Genomic DNA, 22,098 nt, shown 5'->3' with positions numbered 1-22,098 from the left:
ATGCCATCACTGCCCCTGGCTATGACCTCTTTCACCAGCAGCACTGCTCCAGCAGCAGCACAACTGCAGTCTCAGTTCTCCCTCCAAACTGTATTTGATGGCATGACCATCACTGAATATCTCATTATCAACATTTTGTGGACTAGCACTGACCAGGAACTGAATTGGACTAGCCATATAGATACTGTGGTTATAAAAGCGTGTCAGGGGCTATGAGACAAGAAACTTGGAAGGTAGCAAATTCTAGTCATTATACTTAGGTTTCTAGCATTGGAATAGCTAATTTACTGGATCTTCGACTAACAAGACAAAAGAAGTAAATTCAGCCTCCAGTAAGGAATTGTAAAGATATTAATAATTTGTCAGCTGCAGACTAGGTTGGTGTACCCCAGAATAAAGACGAGTAAACGGTAATCTCACTGAATCGTTCACAATTATTCAAGAATTGAATAAAGTTGATGAATAAACTATTTGTTTCGGTAGGAGAGTTCAGGACGCTGGCTTTACAAGGGGGCATCGGAAGCAATTCTTTTTTACAAAATCTAGCAGAAATTTATAATTGCCTTCCAAAAAGCTATTGATGCTGAAAATCAATCGACAGAGCGCAAACTAGGATTCCTGTTTTTTTGTGAGGTAAAGATGTTGGGGAATATGGGACTCCAGGCCAGTAGATGAAGTTTAAATATATGATCAAACTCAATGGCAAAACAAGGATTGATGTTTTGAATGGCCTCCTTTTCCTATGCACACTATAGCTACCTGTCTTCAGCCACAGAAATATAGCACACGGTGTTACTTATAACAGGAAACCCTGGAAGTGGAGGCAGGAGTCAGGGAGCCAGTGGAACAGGTTCCCGCCCAATGTATTTTCCCATCCCACCGCAGTTAGGAAAGGAAGGCAGCATAATCCCAGAGGAAGCCTGGGCCTTTTCTTCCTGCCAACTGGCCAGTAAATAAAATGGAAGATGACAATAATCTTCCGGCTCAACACACCAACGGGAAACATATTTACCAAAGGTGTTGTTGATCAAATACTAACAAGGAGAACACAGACCAAAGAATGACGTGTAGTCAAGACTCTAAACAATGCTGATTGAACACGATATTCCCCTGTGCTGTGAACATTGTAAGAGGAAAATGAAATGTGGTTGTTCTTCCATGGCTTGTCACTGTTAAAACCTCATCTGTTTCCTTCCATGATTAATTAATTGGAGTATGTTTATTTGGAGATTGGTCGCCATGCAACTACACCTCTATTAGCCTGGGCTAAAGGATGCTTCTGCTATGCAGATTTATTCAGAATCTGATATCCTGGACCAGCCATTCTTGTTCCCAGCCATAAAATGCTCATGTAAAATGCTAATTTGTGAAGTGACAGCCCATCTTTTCCCCTCACTCGTTACCTTGTGTTTTATCTCATCTTTTCTCCTATTATTTCCTTAAGGTCAGAGGAGGTTCACTAGATTGATCCCAGAAATGAGGGGATTGCTGTATGAAGGGAGATTGAACAGTTTAGGCCTATACTCTCTGGAATTTAGAAGAATGAGGGGAGATCAAATTGCAGTTTACAATATGATGAAAGGATGCTTCCTCTTGCGAGGCATTCTAGGATGAGAGGTCATGCTCTAAGGATAAGGGGCAGCAAATTTAAATCAGACTTGAGGGGAAACTACTTCTCCCAGAGGGTTTTGAATCTGTGGAATTCCCTACCCCAAAGTGTGGTGGATGCTGGAACAATGAGTAAATCTAAGGAGGAGTTAGACAGATTTTTAATTGGTAATGGGTTGAAGGGATATGGGGAAAAGGCAGGAAAATGTGGTTGAGGAGCATATCAGCCATGATCGAATGACAGCGTAGACTCGACGGGCCAAATGGCCTAATTCTGCTCCTATATGCTATGAACTTTTGAACTTATAAACGTCCTGGTCTCTTGTGCATCTCCATCTCCTTCCGCTGTGTCACAGGTGGCCATGCCTTCAATTGACTAGATCTGAAGACTGAGTGTTTCATCTGTAATCCTAACCATTGCTCCAATTCTTTGTCCTTATTTTATGGTTCTCCATAAAGCCTATCTTTTTGACCAGTCTCCTGGTCACTCTGTTGTTGCCAGGTGGTACCTTAGTGATGTTTAAGGTGCACAACTCTATGAAAGATTCATGATAAAGTCTGAGGACTTTTCAATGTAACTATTATCTGCTTTACATTAACTATCTGCATTCTAAATGCACAGTGTCCCCTTTTAGAATCCTGTATATGTGTGGCTTGATGTCAAGTTTTTTCTGATACTGGGGTCTGGCTATGTGACTTTAGATGTTTTAAAGGTGCTATATAAATGCACCTTGCGGTTGTAATGCATCTGAAACACTTCACCTGAGTTTTTCAAAAGACATAAGTGTCAGCTGTGCCAAGGGCCCTGAGCACTGCACATGCTCCAACTGTCCAACCCTAAGAAGCAACAACATTGACTTTAGTCCCTCCCATCCTTTCCCAGTGATCAACACCACTGTCCTCACAGCACCCACTGCCTCTCTTCAAACCCAACAGAGTCACTGGGCAGTGATCAGCAATAGAAACCTGATGGTTTTCATTCAAGGCCAACCCCGTGGCCAATTTCTGAACCCTCATCCCAAGAAATGAAAGGTGTGCAACTCTGACCTGTGTCATTAGGATAGGAATTAGATCCAATAGTTTCAGCCCAGGAAGCACAGATGCTTCAATGCTGACGGCTACTTGAAATACAGTCTATACAAAATCCCACTTGATCAAATATCCCCTTGTTCCTTACCTTTATCTCAACTTGCTTCAAGTAATTGGCACAGTCCACATTCCCCTGGTAATCTGCCAGCTCTGCAGCAGTGTAGCCATCATCATCTCGAATGGTGGGGTCCACTTGATTCATGATGAGGATCTGGCAACACTGCAATTCAAAAAGAATGATCCGTGGATACAGGAACACCATGATGTCTGAGCAGCAACCAAATCTACCTTATTCACAGGTTCCTATTCTTCACGTGGCTGGCCAGCTAGTACACAATGCAGCGTGGGTTCAATTCCCATACCAGCCACCATGGCGGTCCCCCTTTCTCAACCTCACCCCTCGCCCAGGGCACAGTGACCCTCAGGTTAAACTAGCACTAGTCGTCTCCCGCTAATGAGACAGCAGCCGGGTGGTTGTTTGTTGATTGCGGTGCCTTTATTTTTACTTCGCTCTTTTGCTCTTGACTCAACTGATGGGCTCAGAGTAGCCAATCCCTCCTCAGAAATGGGCCTCAGCATTCGCACACCCGTCTCACTCTCTCCTGTTCTATCTATCCTTCCATTCCCAAGAAAACTGCCTCTCTCCACTGAAGAACACAAGAGAGAAACCCCCCTGAAATTTGTAGGATCAGTTCCCAACTGAATATGGTTGGCAAGCCAACTCTAAACAACATTGTAGGATATACACTGCTGTTGCTCCTCACTTTCCCCACATCTGTCAGTATTAAGGTATTATTAAGACCATACTGAGGCTCTGTCATTGGCTGAATCGGGCATCATTGAAATCATTCTAAAGCTGGGAACCACAAAAGCTGACTATTCTGTTTTCCCCTCTTCGTCGCATAAGTTAATGGGAAGGGGCAGAAACCCACATACATAAAAATAATTTGAAAGAAACACATCACATTTTCCATAGCTGACAATGTCCAAATAACAGATCCTGATGAACTCAGAAATTCCTTCTGTAGTGACAGCAGGATTGGCATCAGTGACCTTTCCTTTTACCTGGGTGAGAGTGAGGACTGCAGATGCTGGAGACTAGAGTCAAGATTAGAGTGGGGCTGAAAAAGCACAGCAGGTCAGGCAGCATCCAACGAGCAGGAAAACTGACATTTCAGACAGGGGCCCATCATCAGGAAAGTTTTATATACCCACCTCAATAACCAGCATTCCTCGAAAAAAAATCCTCTTGCAAGGATGCCTACCTTGAAGAATGATTTGGAGATGCCGGTGTTGGACTGGGGTGTACAAAGTTAAAAATCACACAACACCAGGTTATAGTCCAACAGGTTTAATTAGAAGCACACTAGCTTTTGGAGCGACAATCACCTGATGAAGGAGCGTCGCTCCGAAAGCTAGTGTGCTTCCAATTAAACCTGTTGGACTATAACCTGGTGTTGTGTGATTTTTAACTTTGTACCTTGAAGAAGTTCTCCTCATCTCTTGACAAAGATGTCAGTGAGTCTCTCTCTCTCTCTCTCTCTCTCTCTCTCTCTCTCTCACTGCAACCCCCAGGTCATCTCCTCTGCCCTGAAGCTATTCAACCATGTCCTGAAACAGACTCGCTACCACATTGACTTCCTCAGTGACTACCCCCACAACCAACTGATCAAAACATGGACTCCGGACTACATTCAGACCAGCACAGTTTGGATCTGAACAGGACAACCAGTACAGACTACAAATTCAAAACCACCAGCAGCGGTTCTGCTCCTGAATCCTCCACTCCACGCTCGCAGCCCTACACTGCCACCTAGCCTCTCTACAGTCAGCTATGCCTCAACTGAGGGCCACACTCTCTCAGAACTACACAGGACCCCTTCTGTACTATATACTAAGAAGAATTCATACTCTCAACAAACAATATTTCTACACCACTTCAAACATCAAAAACTGTATGTGCAACAACCTTTTATATACCCACCTCAATAACCAGCTTTCCTTTTACCTGTATAGGCCATTCTGGAAAAGAAAGTTGCCTAAAATAACAAGTTATTGGGAACCACATGATAAAAAAAAATCAGCATTTCAGTTCCAAATACTGGACAAAACACCAACTATCTTGGGTAGAATTTATAATTTGCTTAACTAAAAATTTAAATATTTTGAATCTATATATTAACAGACAAAAATTTTTAAGTAAGACATAACTGAACAATCATTGATTTCTGATTTCCTTCCGATAATGTTGTCAGTATAGCTATCTGGAAAACAAATTCCACTTTAGAGGTGTGTAATATTGAGATTATTTCTCAATGTTAATGCTTCCAATAGCCCTTTGAGAATAACTTATTTTCTCAGCTTTCCCAGGGACAACAGCTATGACCACGAAAGCAGTTTCACACAAAAGACATTTCTTACAACCACTGAGGAGTTATGTGACCATGCGCAGTGATGTTTCTGGTTAAAATAATTGTGAGTTAATAACCACCTCCAGTTGTCCATTCTCAGCAGCATCATGTAGGGGTGTCCCACCCCAATGGTCCTTCAGGATCCTGGCCCCCATCCTTATTAATCGATCCAACGTCCCAACATGCCCTCCGCTGGCAGCAAAGTGCATTGCAGTCGCTCCCTCATTGTCCTGTGCAGATAGATCTGCATCTGTGAAGGATTTCTGCATCATACAGGCAACAAAACAAGGAAAGATCACGCTGGAGGAAGATTGATTACAATACAGCTTTTAAATAAAAATAAATTTTCAAAGCATTAAAGGGGCATAACCAGATGAGGTTTGCCCTGAGCCACCCAAAGAGATATCCAACTGCTGATAACATTTTACTGGAGGGAGTTGTGTGGAGTTTCAGGAGGTTGGGAATGCATGGTCACCTTATTTTGGATTTGATGTGGTTTATTATTTTTATGTAACGAGATACATTGTGAGATGGAGCTGGGTTAATGTCAGGATTCATAAAGTCAATCAGAGAGAGGGTGGGGGACAGGGGAAGCAACATACACAGACACACATTTGCACATACACACACACACACTCACATGCACACTTGTGGCATTGTGTTCAAATAATGATCAAAATCAGTGAGTGGTGAAAATAGTCTCTTTTATTCAGGAATCACAGCACAAGTTCAAGGCTGCAACAGTATCCCAAAATACAGTTCTTACAAGAGCCCCTTTATACACAGTTCTTACATATATTAAAATCTCATTACTATGGGGTTACATTTTTCATCCATAGTACACAAAGGTTGGAAAGACTTCTGTCCTGGGAGACAGGAGATGAGTTCGGTGGGCGGGAGGTGGATTCGGTGGGGGGGAGATGAGTTAGCACAAACATGTGCGAAGTGCTGGCTGTTACTCCTGATGGGACTGAAGGTGTTTGGTCTGGTCTGCTTACATAGTCAAGTGGTGTTAGTTCTTTTGTCTTTTAAATTAGTTAATTTAGGTAAAAAAAATACTCGGTCTATATGCTCAAAATAAATTAGAAATTGTAACAAAAGACTAAAGGAGATTAAACTGATTACTGCAGCTGGGTTGTGAGATTTATTTACTTATTTATTTATTTGGGTATGAGTTTCATTCATTCATGCAATTTCATGGCAGTTAGTTTCTTAAAGGGATAATGGCCCAGTTAAAAGGTATTTAACAGGAACTTAATCTATTCAGGTCCAGGAGATGGTTGGTAAGGACTGATTAATATTATAATGTTCCGCGGAGACTTGTTGGGAATGGTATTGTAAACACTGCTATAGCAAGGGCTGATAAGGTGTGGAAATGCAGTAATGGGTTTGAAAGGGTTGTATTTAAATTTGGAAACTATAGTACAGCAGTTTTATGAATGGTTGAATAAAACTTATTATAAATAACAGGTTAGTAAAGGGTTATGAATGAATGACTGGGAACTCAGTATTCATGAATATAGTGAGCTGGTGAGTGAGTTAATAAAGATAACCTATAACATAATATCTCATATACACACTCTCACACACAGATACATGCATTCTCTCACACAGATTCACACACACATAAATATACACATCCACACACACACACAAAATCACACATATGCAGATGCACACCCTCATACACACACACTCACGCACACCCCCCCCCAGCGAGAAAGAGTCCCCCAGTCCCAGTGACAGAAACCATGCCCCCCCCCCCCCAGTCCCAGTGACAGAAACCATGCCCCTCAGGCCCAGGGAGAGAGAGCCCCCGAGTCCCAGGGATAGAGATGCATCCCCAGGTCCAGGGAGAGATCCCCCCAATTCCAGTGAGAGAGAGCCCCCAGTCCAAGGGCGACATTCCCCCAGTCCCAGTGAGAGAGTTCCCCCCCTCCCCCCATCCCAGTGAGGGATATTGTCACAGGGAGACAATCCCCCAGTTCCAGTGAGAGTGTCCCCCCCCACCGTCCTAGTGAGGGATATTGTCACAGGGAGACAATCCCCCAGTTCCAGTGAGAGTGTCCCCCCCCACCGTCCTAGTGAGGGATATTGTTACAGGGAGACAATCCCCCAGTCCCAGTGAGAGAGTCCCCCCCCCAGTCCCAGTGTGGGATATTGTCACAGGGAGCAGTGACAATAAGGTGGTGGAGCAAAGTCACAGGGATGGCATCAACTTACCAGCCAGACCACCAGTGCACAATGCCCCATCTGGGCAGCTGCATGGAGAGCTGTCATACCGTCATGGGCCCGGAGGTCCAAGTTGGCTTTGCACTCCTTCACCAGGTACTCAACGATGTGAAGGTGGCCTGCCTGACAGGCCAGGTAGAGAGGGGTGGCACCATTCTGAGTCTGTTTATTCAGAGCCCTATGGAGAAAGAGGAAAGACAGCCCTCAACACCAATCCTCCAGCAAGCTTCAAGTTATACCTTGGAACAATGGCTAAGCACTACAATCTAGGCAATCCAGGATAGCTCTCAAGAGTTTCAGTGCAATCAATGCTGAGAGGCTGTTTTCCCTTGCATATGAACATAGAACAAAGATAAATTATTTAGAAATAAAGGAGGGTGGGAGGAATTTCTTCTACTGTAGGATAGCTAGTGTTTGAAATTCTGTAGCCAGGAGAGCATTGGTGTTGGGACATTAAATAGACAGATTTCTGTTATGGAGCGTGCTGTGTAAACCTGATGTGAGGTTGAGGAGGGAATTACAGAATTGTGATAGTGCAGACTGAGGCTTTTCAGTCTTAGGCCTGTAGAGACAGGCTAGTCTGTGCTCATAATGATGAACATGAACTTTTCTTCACTACTTATACCATAGACATGAGTCGGTGGGAGAGAGCCTTCCTAGATCATTGCAACTCAATCCTTGGTGGATTCTGGGTAATCCAAGATGGAGGATGGGAAAAGTTGTGGCTGTCAGACCTGCTCCTTTTTTGAGGTATTTTAGGTGCTGGAGGTGATTTCCTCAAATTCCAAGAGCAAAATTACTGTTTTATATGGTGTTGGATCTTTGCAGAAAAAAGAAGTCAAAACGACGACACTTTTAAAAGGAAGAAAGGCAGACAAAGAAAGCAAGCACATGGTCAGGAGGGAGGGAGAGAGAAAGAAACCTGCTCACTGACACCGCAGTGAATCTGCACAGTTACTGCTTTTGCTGTTTGAGGGCTTTTCCCGGGGATGGGGGAGTTCAGAAGTAGAGGGCATAGATTCTGGGTGAGAGGGGAAAGATTTAAAGGGACATAAGGGGTAACTTTATCATGCAGAGGGTGTTGCATGTATAGAATGAGCTGTCAGAGGAAGTGGTGGAGGCTGGTACAATTACATAATTTAAAAGGCTTCTGGATGGGTATATGCATAGGAAGGGTTCAAAGAGATATGGGCCAAATGCTGGCAAATGGGACTAGATTAGGTTAGGATATCTGGTCAGCATGGACGAGTTGGATTGAAGGGTCTGTTTCCTTGCTGTACATCTCTATGACTCAATGTCTCACACCAGCATGCATCACTAATGATGTATCCCAACTTTCCAATTGCAGTTCTGCATCTTCTTCTGGAGGTCCCTCAAGGGTTTCATCATGGCTGCCAAATGAATTGGGTGTTTCTCCGAGTAGTTTATTGTCCCTGAAGTGTTTTTTTTAAGTTACTAACTGATTAGCAGCCTTTGTTTTCTGTGGATCTATCATTATTCTATCACTGTCACCATTGTGTCCCACAAAGCAAACCAATTGCTTGCAGAATTCACACTGGTCATGAAGGGCGAGCCCTTCAGCTGGTAGCCATTTTAACATTGCATGCAGTCTCTGGTCTGGCTTCTCCGCGGCTTCATTGTGCGCCAACATGTCAGCCAGGTATACGGCACCTTGCAGATCTGACAGAATATTGGAGACAGACCATTGGAAACCTCTAGGGCTGAAGTGATGCCATTAGGTGTAGCAAAACTTCCAAAATGTGATTCAAGATGTGGTGGGCAGTTGTGATCATTCGTCTAATGGCATCTGCTGGAATGCAGAGTGAGCATCACATTTCCTGAAATCTCTACTTTGAAGTGATTTGGCTGGGCCCTCCTCAACTGTAAGCACGTGATGAATCTTCCTCTTCACTATCTTGTTGGGTTTTGTGGGATCGTCAAAGTCAGAGAAACCCATTGGGTTTGGGGACAATAAGCAGGCTCAAACACAATGCAAATGGCTTTATTACAGGGGAAATGATACTTATTCTTCAAGTTGTTTCTTAACTTCTTCCATTAAAGGATCCTGGGTGTATAGAGACATTATGGCTTAGAGTCAGTCTTTCATCTGATGCTGCACTCAGCACTGAGCGTCCTTAATCCATGCAATAATATAGAATATTGCTGTTCAAACAAGCTATGTATTGTTTGCTGTCTAACCATTTTGATCTGTTGAAGAATGTTGAGGGCTTGTGTTCCTTCTATAGAGTGAGAAGCTGCTCCCAGACCTTGCCTCACTCAGTACCTGAATGGTTTGCTCTGTTTGGGACGATGATGCATCTGACAAAGATTCATGAATAATTCCAACAAACTTCCAACTGTAATGAATTCCAGTTTTAAAACTCTATGGTCATATATTTCCATTAACTAGCAGAGATCATTAATTAAGGAAACAACAGATTGAACTGGATGCCAAACTCTTCCAAAAAATCTTATTCATTCAATAATTTTATTTATGGAAATAACAAAGGCTCTCAGAAAATAACAATTGGGTCTGTGTTTGAGAGTGTGTTATAATCAGGTCTGAGTTTGGGGGGTGCGTGTGATAGTCAGGTCTTTGTTTGGGGTATGTGTGATAGTCAGGTCTGTGTTTGGTGTGTGTTTGTGATAGTCAGGTCTGTGTTTGGTGTGAGTGTGATAGTCAGGTCTGTGTTTGGGTGTGTGTGTGATAGTCAGGTCTGTGTTTGGTGGGTGTGTGTGATAGTCCGGTCTGTGTTTGGGGGTGTGTGTGATAGTCAAGTCTGTGTTTGGGGGCTATGTGTGATCATCAGGTCTGTGTTTTGGGTGTGTGTGTGATCATCAGGTCTGTGTTTGGGGTGTGTGTGTGATAGTCATGTCTGTGTTTTGGGGTGGTGATAGTCAGGTCTGTGTTTGGGGTGTGTGTGCGATAGTCAGGTCTGTGTTTGGGGGTGTGATAGTCAGGTCTGTGTTTGGGGCAGTGCAATAGTCAGGTCTGTGTTTGGGGTGATGCGATCGTCAGATCTGTGTTTGGGAGTGTGTGATAGGTCTGTGTTTGGGAGTGTGTGTGATAGTCAGGTCTGCGTTTGGGAGTATGTGTGATAGTCAGGTCTGTGTATGGGTGTGTGTGATAGATCTGTGTTTGGGGGGGTGTGTGATAGTCAGGTCTGTGTTTTGGGGGGTGTGATAGTCATGTCTATGCTTGGGTGTGCGTGAGATAGTTAGGTCTGTGTTTGTGTGGTGTGATCATCAGGACTGTGTTTGGGGGGTGTGATAGTCAGGTCTGTGTTTGGAGTGTGTGATAGTCAGGTCTGTGTTTGGGTGTGTGTGAGATAGTTAGGTCTGTGTTTGTGTGGTGTGATCGTCAGGACTGTGTTTGGAGTGTGTGATAGTCAGGTCTGTGTTTGGAGTGTGTGATAGTCAGGTCTGTGTTTGGGGTGTGTGATAGGTCTGTGTTTGGAGTGTGTGATAGTCAGGTCTGTGTTTGGGGGGTGTGATAGTCAGGTCTGTGTTTGGAGTGTGTGATAGTCAGGACTGTGTTTGGTGTGTGTGTGTGATAGTCAGGTCTGTGTTTGGGGTGTTTGTGTGATAGTCAGGTCTGTGTTTGGTGGGTGTGTGTGTGACAGTCAGGTCTGTGTTTGGGGTGTGTGTGTGACAGTCAGGTCTGTGTTTGGGGGGGGTGTGATAGTCAGGTCTGTGTTTGTGGTGTGTGTGTGTGATAGTCAGGTCTGTGTTTGGGGTGTGTGTGAGATAGTCAGGTCTGTGTTTGGGGGTTGTGTGTGATAGTCAGGTCTGTGTTTGGGTAGGGGTGACTTTGGGGGAGGGCATTGTTTTGTTGGATCTGTTTGGGGTCGATATTTTGGGTTGAGGGGTGTGCGGATGGGGGAGTAGGTCCTTGGGGCCAGCTGTGGTGCGACATTGAGTGAGCTGGCCATTAGATCTGTCAGTAAACTGTATGACATTTCACACTGGTGTGAAATGTGTCTATGGCAGGTCTCCACTCTGAGGTAATTGTTGTTGCCCATTGGGGAGAGTCCTAGGCAGGGGAGAATCAGCTCGCTGTGCGATTAAACTCCCTAGAAATCCTCCACGTGTGTTTCGTGTCCGGGGTTCTGCAGTTTCTGGACAAATCTCCCAATGTATGCCCCATTGCCAACAATCTGGAGACAGAAGATTGAGGCCAATAGACAGCAATATATGAGGAAATCTTAAATATGAAACAGCATCAGGAAATGGGAGTGGATTCAAACATTGCTACTGACACTAGGTGGCAGTAAACACCATGCAAAAAATGCCTGTTTGTGATCTGCAAAACTTAGACTTTTTACAGAAAACATGGGGAGCAAAAAAAGCACAATCTTTGCAGATGCGTCTGCTCTGAGTCAATCTCCTCTCATTAGTATGATGTTGTATTCCTTTACATTCATGTGTTTCTCTAGCTTTCTTGTAGATGCATCTACAGATTTGTTTCTTCATTCGTGGTATGTGGGTGTTGCTGGCTGGGTCAGTATTTATTGTCCTGCCCATTCTTGCCCTTGAGAAGTGGTAGTGAGCTGCTTTCTTAAATCTCTGCTGTCCATATTGTATAGGGGCACCCACAGTACAGTTAGAGAGGGAGTTCCAGGGTGTTTGCAAAACTTGCACCCACACCTCCCCCCTTACTTCCCTCCAAGGCCCCAAGGGATCCTTCCATATCCACCACAAATTCACCTGCACTCCCACACACATCATTTACTGCATCCGCTGCACCTGATGTGGCCTCCTCTATATTGGGGAGACGGGCCGCCTACTTGCGGAACGTTTCGGAGAACACTTCTGGGACACCCGGACCAACCAACCCAACCACCCAATGGCTCAACACTTCAACTCCCCCTCCCACTCCACCAAGGACATGCAGGTCCTTGGACTCCTCCATCGCCAGACCATAGCAACACAACGGCTGGAGGAAGTGCGCCTCATCTTCCGCCTAGGAACCCTCCAAACACAAGTGATGTACTCAGATTTCTCCAGGTTCCTTATTTCCCCTCCCCCCACCTTGTCTCAGTCATATCCCTCGAACTCAGCACCGCCCTCCTAACCTGCAATCTTCTTCCTGACCTCTCCGCCCCCACCCCACTCCGGCCTATCACCCTCACCTTGACCTCCTTCCACCTATCACATTTCCAATGCCCCTCCCCCAAGTCCCTCCTCCCTACCTTTTATCTTAGCCTGGTGGACACACTTTCCTCATTCCTGATGAAGGGCTCATGCCCAAAATGTCGATTCTCCTGCTCCTTGGATGCTGCCTGACCTGCAGCGCTTTTCCAGCAACACATTTTCAACTCCGTGTTTGATATATTTCCAAGTCAAGATGGTGTGTGTGGCTTGGTGGGGAATTTGTTGATGGTGGTGTTGCCATGTATTTGCTCCCTTGTCCTTCTGAATGGAAAACGTTGCTAAGTCTATTCAGTCCTTGTTATAATTCTCTAGGACTCTAGTCCCAGTATAGTTCAAGTCTACACTATCCCAGCAATCTAGCCCAGTTCCCCAAGAACCAAAACCCAGTCCTCCCCCACCACGTATTCAACTCTCTGATCCAGAAATCATTACCTCTGCGGTTCTGCTTTCTTAGATCCTAGATGTTCACACTCAGTCAGTAAAACCTTTCTGTTAGCCTTACAAATGCCACTGGGGGTGCCATTAAAAGGATGCATTCCCTCTCTCTCGGCTCGCCTCCAGCTTCAAGGAGATGTCTTCAACCCTAGGCATGGGACAGGCAACACAGCCTTCAGGACTAACCCTCCCTATTACAGATTCACTTCCCCAGCCCCTCCTCACTCTACAGTCCATGCTACAGCAATATTCCTATTTATTCCCCATCACCGCCCCGAGCTGAATGACCCCAAGCACCACAAAGCTGTGTGGTCAGATTGTTAATCCTCCTTGCAGCTCCTGTATTTCTTGATTCAAAGTGCACAATCTTCAAAGCTGTCAGACAATTGCAGGAGTTGAGGGTGCTCGCCATTTACCTTCTGTATCCTCTCTATCACACCCTCCTGTCCCTGAGGTACATAACAAAGGACGTGACCAACACTTTACCCTCCGTGATGTATCCATGGTGATCAGATCTCAGACTTCAGCTCATCAGCTCTGTGCTGTCAGAGATGCCCTCTTTTAAATGTGACATTAAAAGGCTCTACCATCCTTCTCAGGCATATATAAAAGGCATTTTTTCAAAGGAATTATCAACGGGGTTTAGGCCATTGCTTCTCTGCTAAATTACAAACTGTCTAGTAATTATCAGGTTACTGTACAAAATGTAGCTGCCTTGTTTCCTGCATTACATTATGCCAACACCACGTCCCTTGGGACATACTGAGCTTGCAAAGAGACATTGCAAAAAATTCAAGCTATTTTCCTTCCTGTCAAAAATTCAGCAATTTGTTTTTGAGTATAGGAACATCCAGCAACTGTCCACAGCAGCTGAACTAAGCTCACAACCACCTGATGAAAGAGCAGTTGGATTATAACCTGGTGTTGTGTGATTTTTGACTTTGTACACCCCAGTCCAACACCAGCACCTCTACATCACAGTATGGATGGAATCCCAGGCTCCAGCTCACAGTGCAGTATTCCTGAGTAAGGCGCTATCCAAAACCACAAAGAAACATTAAACACTGTAACTCAAAAACTGACACCCTCCAATACATAACAATGATTAATAGTTACTTGCATTCCCCCAGTCACCCCCCACTTGCAGTTTTCAATGCTCAAATGCATTAACCACCTCACTTGGAAATGTTTGCAGCAATGCCAGGCTCTGTCAAACACACAGGCACATTCCACAACTCCCCTTGCTAGCAATTCAGAACCAAAAGAACTGCGGATGCTGAAAATCAGAAACAAAAACAGAAATTGCTGGAAAAGCTCAGCAGACCTGGCAGCATCTGTGGAGAGAAAGCAGAGTTAACATTTCACCCACTGACCCTTCCTCAGAACTAGGGAAAACGTCAGTTTTTTATGCAGGGTGGAGGAAGTGGGTAAGGAGTAAACTATAGGCGGAAATAGAGCCCAAAGAGAGAGGGTGAATTGGACAGACAAGGGAGTGGATAATGATCAGGCTAGGTGAATGAATGGCTCTTAACGGGCACTGTTAGTGGTTAACAATAGTGTGTGTGTAATAGCAGACCATGTAATAACAAGGCCAGATGTTTGGGGGGGCGGGGGGGTTAAGGACATGGGAGAAGGTGCCTTAGTCGTAAAATTATTCAACTCAATATTGAGTCCAGAAGGCTGCAAGGTTTCCAATCAGAAAATGAGAGCTGTCCTTCCAGCTTGCACTGAGCTTAGTTGGAGCACTGCAGCAAACCTGAGACAGAGATATTGACCAAGGAACACGGTGGGGTGTTGAAGTGACAGGCAACTGGAAGCTCAGGGCCTTTTTTGCGGTCAGAAAGGAAGTGTTCTGTAAAACAGTCACCCAGTCTACCCTTCATTTCTCCAAAGTAGAGGAGAATCTCCATCCCTTACCACCACTCTGTCATGCAGGAGGGTGATGAGTTCACATTCAGAGTTGGAAGTCGTTTTCACAAACAGTTGAGTGTAACAGCTACACGTTTTACACAAGTGGTCCCTCCCTCTGCCACTGGTGAAGGTGGACTATAGTGTATATTGTGTACAGGATGTATCTACCAAACCCCTGTTCATTACCCATTTAAAAGGGCGAGGGCAGCAGACACAAGAGAGGCTACCTCTGAGCAGTGAAACATTCTGACTTGGAGATATATTGCCTGCCTTTCACTGGGTTAGAGTCCTGGAGTCCCTCCCTAACATCACTGTGGGTGTAAGTAAACCACATTGATCCAAAGTGGTTGAACAAGGTGCTTCAATATCACCTTGTTGAGGGACATTAGGAGCAGTTAATAACACCCACACCCACAAACAAATAAAAACACGACAAAATATACAACACAGACCGCTGCATGCAATGCAAATGCCCTATTAAACTCCAACAGTTTCATGCAACTCAAGTTACAGAGTATAGTTCCTGAAAGCACATATAGATTTACATAAAGAATAGCATGACCTACAGAGGGCCCTGGGAAGATTGACAACTCACTGGGTGCCAGCACATAGAGATCTGCTCCAGCTGGTTAGAGCTGAGCACTGTCCCTCGCCATCCTGTCACAGCACTCAGACTGGAACGTCCTGAGTGGTGAAAAGGGGAGGAATGGGGTGGGTGGGGCTTGTTGATGATGATAGCACAACTGCAAACAATGTGTAAGGTTCAAAAGTAAATTGCTCGAAACCACACTGGCAAGTAAAAGGAGAAAAGCTCAAATGCCTAGACCGATTCATTCCCTGACAAGTTGGAGCATGGCAGCTCGAGAGTTAATTGGCTTGATAGTGGCATCTCATATTCCCTGAGAGTCTTGTTGAACCAGGCCACGTGCTGAGCTCCTTAAATTACTGGGAACTCAACCCAGCCGCGAGTGCATTGTATCATATTAAACTGGGTAAAGAAAGGGCTTGTGTGCCCCTGGATTGGGGTTTTGACTGCCCCACCTTGTTTAAACCTCACTGCCCTCCTCCCTAAAGCCAAGCATTTGTCCAACCTTCCTGATATTGCCCCCTTTGTTCCAGTGTCAGCGCTTGTCTGATCTTGGTTCAACAAAGTGCTTCGGATATTTGACATGAATAGGAACATCAACTCCACACTTTGAGATGGATAGAAGCCTAAGGGTGTGTCAGGAATAGCAATATATCATTTTTTTTTAACAATCTAGCTTAATGGTGAAACTTATTGCTGAAGAGGACACTGCTACGGATTTCCCGTCTGGGAATCCTGGACATTATCTGATGCAAACAATGTTCTGGACTGATTTTGATCACCGCTGAAAATGTGTTGCTGGAAAAGCGCAGCAGGTCAGGCAGCATCCAAGGGCTTATGCCTGAAACGTCGAATCTCCTGCTCCTTGGATGCTGCCTGACCTGCTGCGCTTTTCCAGCAACACATTTTCAGCTCTGATCTCCAGACCTCACTTTCCCCTCGATGATTTTGATCATCTCCAGGAAGAGGGGAGGAAGGTGGTGTGGCAGTTGGAGAGGAATTTGCATTATTGCCCCCTGGGTGTTCTCTCTTTTATCGACTCCCTCAAAGAGTTCCCAAGCTGGCAGGTTTGAAGGACTAGTTGCTCTCTGTCTGCCAGTCATTTCCATATGTTAAAGGTGATTTGCAAATGTACCGGGCTCTTTAAGAGAAGGCAATGCTCACCATTTGTCATCTTGCAGCCCAGTGGCAGTTATCAGCAGTTGAAGCTGAGACCTTTATTGCCAGTGCGTTCAGAAACTATGGAAAACTTTCTCAGTATAACCATGTGTTGCACTTCTGGTTAAAGCACAGTTTAGGGAAATCCTTGTTATTTTGAAGGTGTTTTTCTCTCTCTCTCAAATCCATGTTAATGGTAGGCCAGTGCCTTCTGGAGACCCTACTTCTGTGCAGACCCTGCTCCATGCTGAGCTGGCTGGTCGGTCGAGTCAGGAGGAAAGACATGGAGAATATGGACATCAACCATAGGATCCTGGCTCCCGGCCACTTTCTAGGGACTCTTGCTGGGGAATTTATTTCCCTGTGGGTGTCAGGTGAGGAGGGTTGGAAACAAGCTGTGAGGCACCTCACAGTCAAATGGTCAGACCATCAAGTTAGAAATAGAGGCAGGATTCAGGAAACTGTCAGTGCCAAGACACAGAAGATGATGGGAAGTGAAAGTCACCATCGTCCCAAAGGACCACAGCTGCTCTCTGTTTAGAAAGAGTTACAATTTAGTGGCTGGTTTAAACCAAGGGTCACCACATCCCAGGTGAAAGGTGATACTGAGAAGGCAGGACCTTTATGGTGATGTCAGCTGGGGACTAAACCCACGTTGTTGGCAACACACTGCAAACCAACCATCCAGCCAACTGAGCTAGCTGGCCACATAGGCAGAGTGATTTGGGATGAGATCTACTTCCTAGTGTATGACAGGGAGATGGTGGCGCCTGACAGTGCTTGGAAATTGTCTTGACCCAAAGCGTACAGATATTTTGGATTATTGCTCACACAGGCACCAGTCAACCTCAGCAAGGAGATGTGTAGTTATTTGATCAATAGCACAAGGATAAGTCTAACTGGACCAAGTTCCTGTTGATTCACCGGGGTAACAGTAAGATGTGAAGATTGATTTTCCGGATTGTCACCTAGTTTCTCAGAAGCATGTACACACACACACACACACACACACACACACACAGGAAAAAGCCACATTTTTAATTTTTTTTATTAGACTTACAGTGTGGAAACAGGCCCTTCGGCCCAACAAGTCCACACCGACCCGCCGAAGCGCAACCCACCCATACCCCTACATTTACCCCTTACCTAACACTACGGGCAATTTAGCTTGGCCAATTCACCTGACCCGCACATCTTTGGACTGTGGGAGGAAACCGGAGCACCCGGAGGAAACCCACGCAGACACGGGGAGAACGTGCAAACTCCACACAGTCAGTCGCCTGAGTCGGGAAATGAACCCGGGTCTACAGGCGCTGTGAGGCAGCAGTCTAACCACTGTGCCACCGTGCCGCCCACTGTCATTCCCACCTATTGAAAGGTCATCCCTCACCCTGGCATGTGATCTATGTTCTCACCAGAGTGGCCCCTGACACCACTCCAATTTGCCCTATCCTTTTGGGGGGGTGGGGATGGCTTGGGGTTCCATGTGTGCTAAGGGCACCACAATTTCCTATCCACACTGGTTAGAACCTCAAAAAATCAACATTTCATGTGCAATTGTTTGTGCAAGTGTTGGATGTTCAGGACACAAACTGAGTACCTGTCGAGAATGGGCAGGGTGTTTACAGTTGAATTCAGCTCCCTGTGTTACAACAGTGATTACATTTTGAAAGTACTTAATTGCCTGTAAAGCATTTTGGGGTGTCCTGAAGTCACAGGAGGGAATGTATAAATGCAAAGCTTGTTTCATACAACTTTAAAAGGTCTATGTGTGATTCCACGTATCTTAGAAATGCTGCAGGGAGATTTTACTGGAATTATACCTGAAATGAGAACATTTACTGAGCTGGAGACAAGCGAGGACTGTTTTCCTTGAAGCAGAGGGGGCTCAGAGTAATTTAGTAAAGGTGTTCAAATAATGTAGGCTTCTGCATGGGGAGGGACAGTACCAAGTGGCAGGAGAAGACCAGATTAGCTAAAGAAGTTGCTGTACTGTTTTGCATGGCAAGTTATTGACTTGGTGTGTAAAACCTGAAAGAATGGTAGGTATTTCAAAAGGGAATTAAACACTTTCTTGGAAAAGGAATATTTACAGGATTACGGAGACAGAACAGAGGAAAGGGAATGATTGAAGAGTTCATTCAAGCAGCTGGCAGTACCATTCTGTGATTCGGTCTAATAGATTTATCAGACAGCATAAGTGTGTAAGTGACTGTTAAAATAAAAAAAAGGAGAAAGCTATACATTGAGAGGCAGTGTGGAAATCACCATGTTGTTACTTACTTAAAGTCTGTGAGAAGCTTGAGCCTGTTGAAGTGGAACCAGTCTCAAAGTGAACCCATTAAACAGGAAAATCTTTGGACCTACCTTAGGTCAGAAACCTGAAAAGTTTCATCTCATCTGGATCTGTCGAGGGAACTTCAGTTCCCACTCCCGATCCATGTGGATGTATAAATGTCCCAGGAAAGAGGGGGGACATAGAGTTTGACTTAAGAGGAAGTGGAAAGAATATAAAACAACTGAATGCTTCTTATGAACAATGAGCAAGAACTAGATGAATTTCAGCTACAATATTCCCCACTGCTTATTAGTTTATCCACATTCCCTGCAGTAGAATTGTATGGAAATGAGGTGGGACACAAAGCTGACACACTGGCAGTGGGTTAACCCTATGGCCAATTGACAGGCATATTCTGGCCACCTCTAAATTCATCAGGCACAATATTTTGGCCAACGCAGGTACTTGCAGAAATCAGACATTGGGCTGCTTGCTTCTGTTCATTCATTAGAATATTTCTTGGTTAGGGATATAAAGACCGATGAAACCCCCACCAATACCACACTGCAAGAAATGTAATTCCAGCAAGGGCAAAAGGAGCATGTCCTGGGTCTGCCACACTTAGGGCTTACTGGACAGGGGTTCACAGAAGCAATAAGGTGCAGATTAGATAGTATGAGTCTCAGAGAAACTGTGAGCAACCTCTCAGCCCTACTAAAGCACTTTTTTTAAGACCAGAGTGCTCAGAGAGAGTTCAAAGTCTGGAAGAAGGGTTACACCCGAAACATTGACATCTGCACCTCCTGATGCTGCCTGGCTTGCTGTGTTCTTCCAGCCCCCTGCCTGCCTACCAGAGATAGTTCAAAGGCAAGCCATGAAGTATTCGTGGCAGCAGAGCAATGTTTCCATGTCTTTTGAGTTGTGCTGCTCCACATTCTAAAGCACAAGGAGCCGCTGAAATAGATCAGCAAGTGGCTGAAAGGGAAAAGCCTGCATTAGATATGAAGCATTGATTGATCCCTGAACAGACAGCACCCGAGAATGGGGCATCAGATCTATGAGAGGCTACAGCTGTCCCACGCATCATTAGTCAGCTACACAGCTGATGAGTAATAGGTTACAATGACAAGACAAAGACAGCAAGCAAGGGAGCCACTTAGCAGATGTCCTGCAGCTATCGGAGATCAGTCTGTCAAACAGAAGGCTTTTCACATTTCCTTCCCAAAATTATTTGCTTCACAATTTCTTCACAGTGACCAATTGAACTGAATTTAAGTCAGTTTGTTTCTCCTGTATCTTTTACATGCCCTTTTTTCCCTCCTTAGAGTCATAGAGATGTACAGCACGGAAACAGACCCTCTGTCCATCTCATCCATGCCCATCAGATATCCTAACCTATTCTCGTCCCATTTGCCAGCACTTGGCCCATATCCCTTTAAATCCTTCCTACTCATGTACACACCCAGATGCCTTTTAAATGTTGTAATTGTACCAGCCTCCACCACTTCCTCTGGCTGCTCATTCCATACACGTACCACCCTCTGCGTTAAAAAGTTGCCCCTCAGGTCCATTTTCAAATTTTCTGCTCTCACCTTAAACATACACCTTCTAGTTTTGAACTCCCCCACCCTTGGGGAAAAGGCCTTGGCTTTTCCCTCAATCCTTCTTGAATAATAAGGAATCTCTTTGGAAGGGATGGGGGAAGATGTTGGTGAGGAAGTGCTGGAATGATTAGCACCCTGTTTATGAGCCTCACAATGAAACATGTTATGAAGACTCCTACGACCACCATGTCTCGGAGTAGGACTCGAACCCAAGAGTTGTTAGCTCAGAGACAAAGCTGCTGCCTTCCACAGGGACAAGCTGCAGGGAGAGGGGAATTGATCCCACTGTGCTATATCAATGGAGCACAGTGATGGCTCAGAAATTGCAGTTCCCTCCCTGTTCAATATTCAAGCGCCTCTTTCTCCCTGCATGGTGACCAAGTACCATAGCATGTTCATCATCAAAACCCTTGCACTCCCTAAGCTCATGAGTATCCACACAGAGCTCCTTTGACAGCAATATTTTCCAGCAGACAGGACTGCTGAAGGGTCCTGCTGAGCCAGTTACTACCCCTCAACCATCAGCTACAAGGAGATCCAGATTACCATCAGTGTCTCACTGCTGGGGGGTTTTGGGAGTGTCAGGGTGAGGGGAGAGGTGATAAACATGGGACGACAGTTGTGATCCACAACATACTGGAAAAGCGTTAAAAATCACACAGCACCAGGTCATAGTCCAACAGGTTTATTTGGAAGCACTAGCTTTCAGATCACTGCCTCTTCATCAGGACGACCACCTGATGAAGGAGCAGCGCTCCAGAAGCTACTGCTTCCAAATAAACCTGTTGGACTATGACCTGGTGCTGTGTGATCTTTAACTTTGTACACTCCAGTCCAAAACCGACATATTCAAATCATACTGGAAAAGAAGTATAATACCTGAGCACCCTCCCGCACAAACTTAAATGAAAACATGCTTGAATTAATATTGTGCCTATTGTGATATACACTCAATGGCCTCTAGAACTGACTAATTTGTTTTGCAACTTCACAGTACAACATTTTTCCTCCACTTTTCTTACATTTCCCATCTTCTTCCAGCTGTGTCTTGTTTGTTTCTTGTTGGCTTTGCTTTCAACAGAGCAGACCTCTTTTCTCCTTCTTTATAACCAGTATTTACATCTAGTTTACATCTCTATCACTCCTTTACCATCATTATTGTCTTTTCCTCTGGGCTTTGCTTCCCTCTCTGTCTTTAAAAATACGAACCACCATTTTCCAGCTCCTTTCAGCTTGTAAGAAGAGTCATATTAGATTTGAAATATTAGCTCTTTCTTTCTTCACAAATGCTGCCAGACTTGCTGAGTTTTTCCATCACTGTCTGTATTTCAAATTATAAGCATTTGCACTATTTTGATTTTATTTGCATATACACACACCGCATCTCGTTCAATTCAACGAAATATGTGGCGGCCATTCTTGGGTTAATTTATCAGGGTCAACCTTTGGAGAAAAGTGAGGACTGCAGTTGCTGGAGACCAGAGTTGAAAAATGTGGTGCTGGAAAAACACAGCGGGCCAGGCAGCATCCGAGGAGCAGGAGAATCGACGTTTCGAGCATAAGCCCTTCTTCATGAAGAAAGGCTTATGCCCGAAACGTTGATTCCCCTGCTCCTCGGATGCTGCCTGGCCT

The 22,098-nt window shown here is 44.9% G+C and overlaps 1 protein-coding gene across 1 annotated transcript in view; it reads right to left on the bottom strand.

The window, feature by feature from the left end:
• The window catches only part of LOC132821361 (espin-like), a 70,694-nt gene that overhangs the window by 41,090 nt on the left and 7,506 nt on the right, over positions 1 to 22,098 (bottom strand). Inside the window, exons 3-5 of the mRNA XM_060833944.1 lie at positions 7,332 to 7,518; positions 5,189 to 5,371; positions 2,786 to 2,917 (exon numbers count right to left, since the gene is read on the bottom strand). Of these exons, the coding sequence (XP_060689927.1) occupies positions 2,786 to 2,917; positions 5,189 to 5,371; positions 7,332 to 7,518 (502 nt within the window). The remainder of the gene's footprint in view (positions 1 to 2,785; positions 2,918 to 5,188; positions 5,372 to 7,331; positions 7,519 to 22,098) is intronic.

This window comes from Hemiscyllium ocellatum, chromosome 13 (assembly GCF_020745735.1).
Source record: "Hemiscyllium ocellatum isolate sHemOce1 chromosome 13, sHemOce1.pat.X.cur, whole genome shotgun sequence".
Lineage (NCBI taxonomy): Eukaryota > Metazoa > Chordata > Chondrichthyes > Orectolobiformes > Hemiscylliidae > Hemiscyllium > Hemiscyllium ocellatum.
This window is presented reverse-complemented; position numbering and strand designations above follow the sequence as displayed.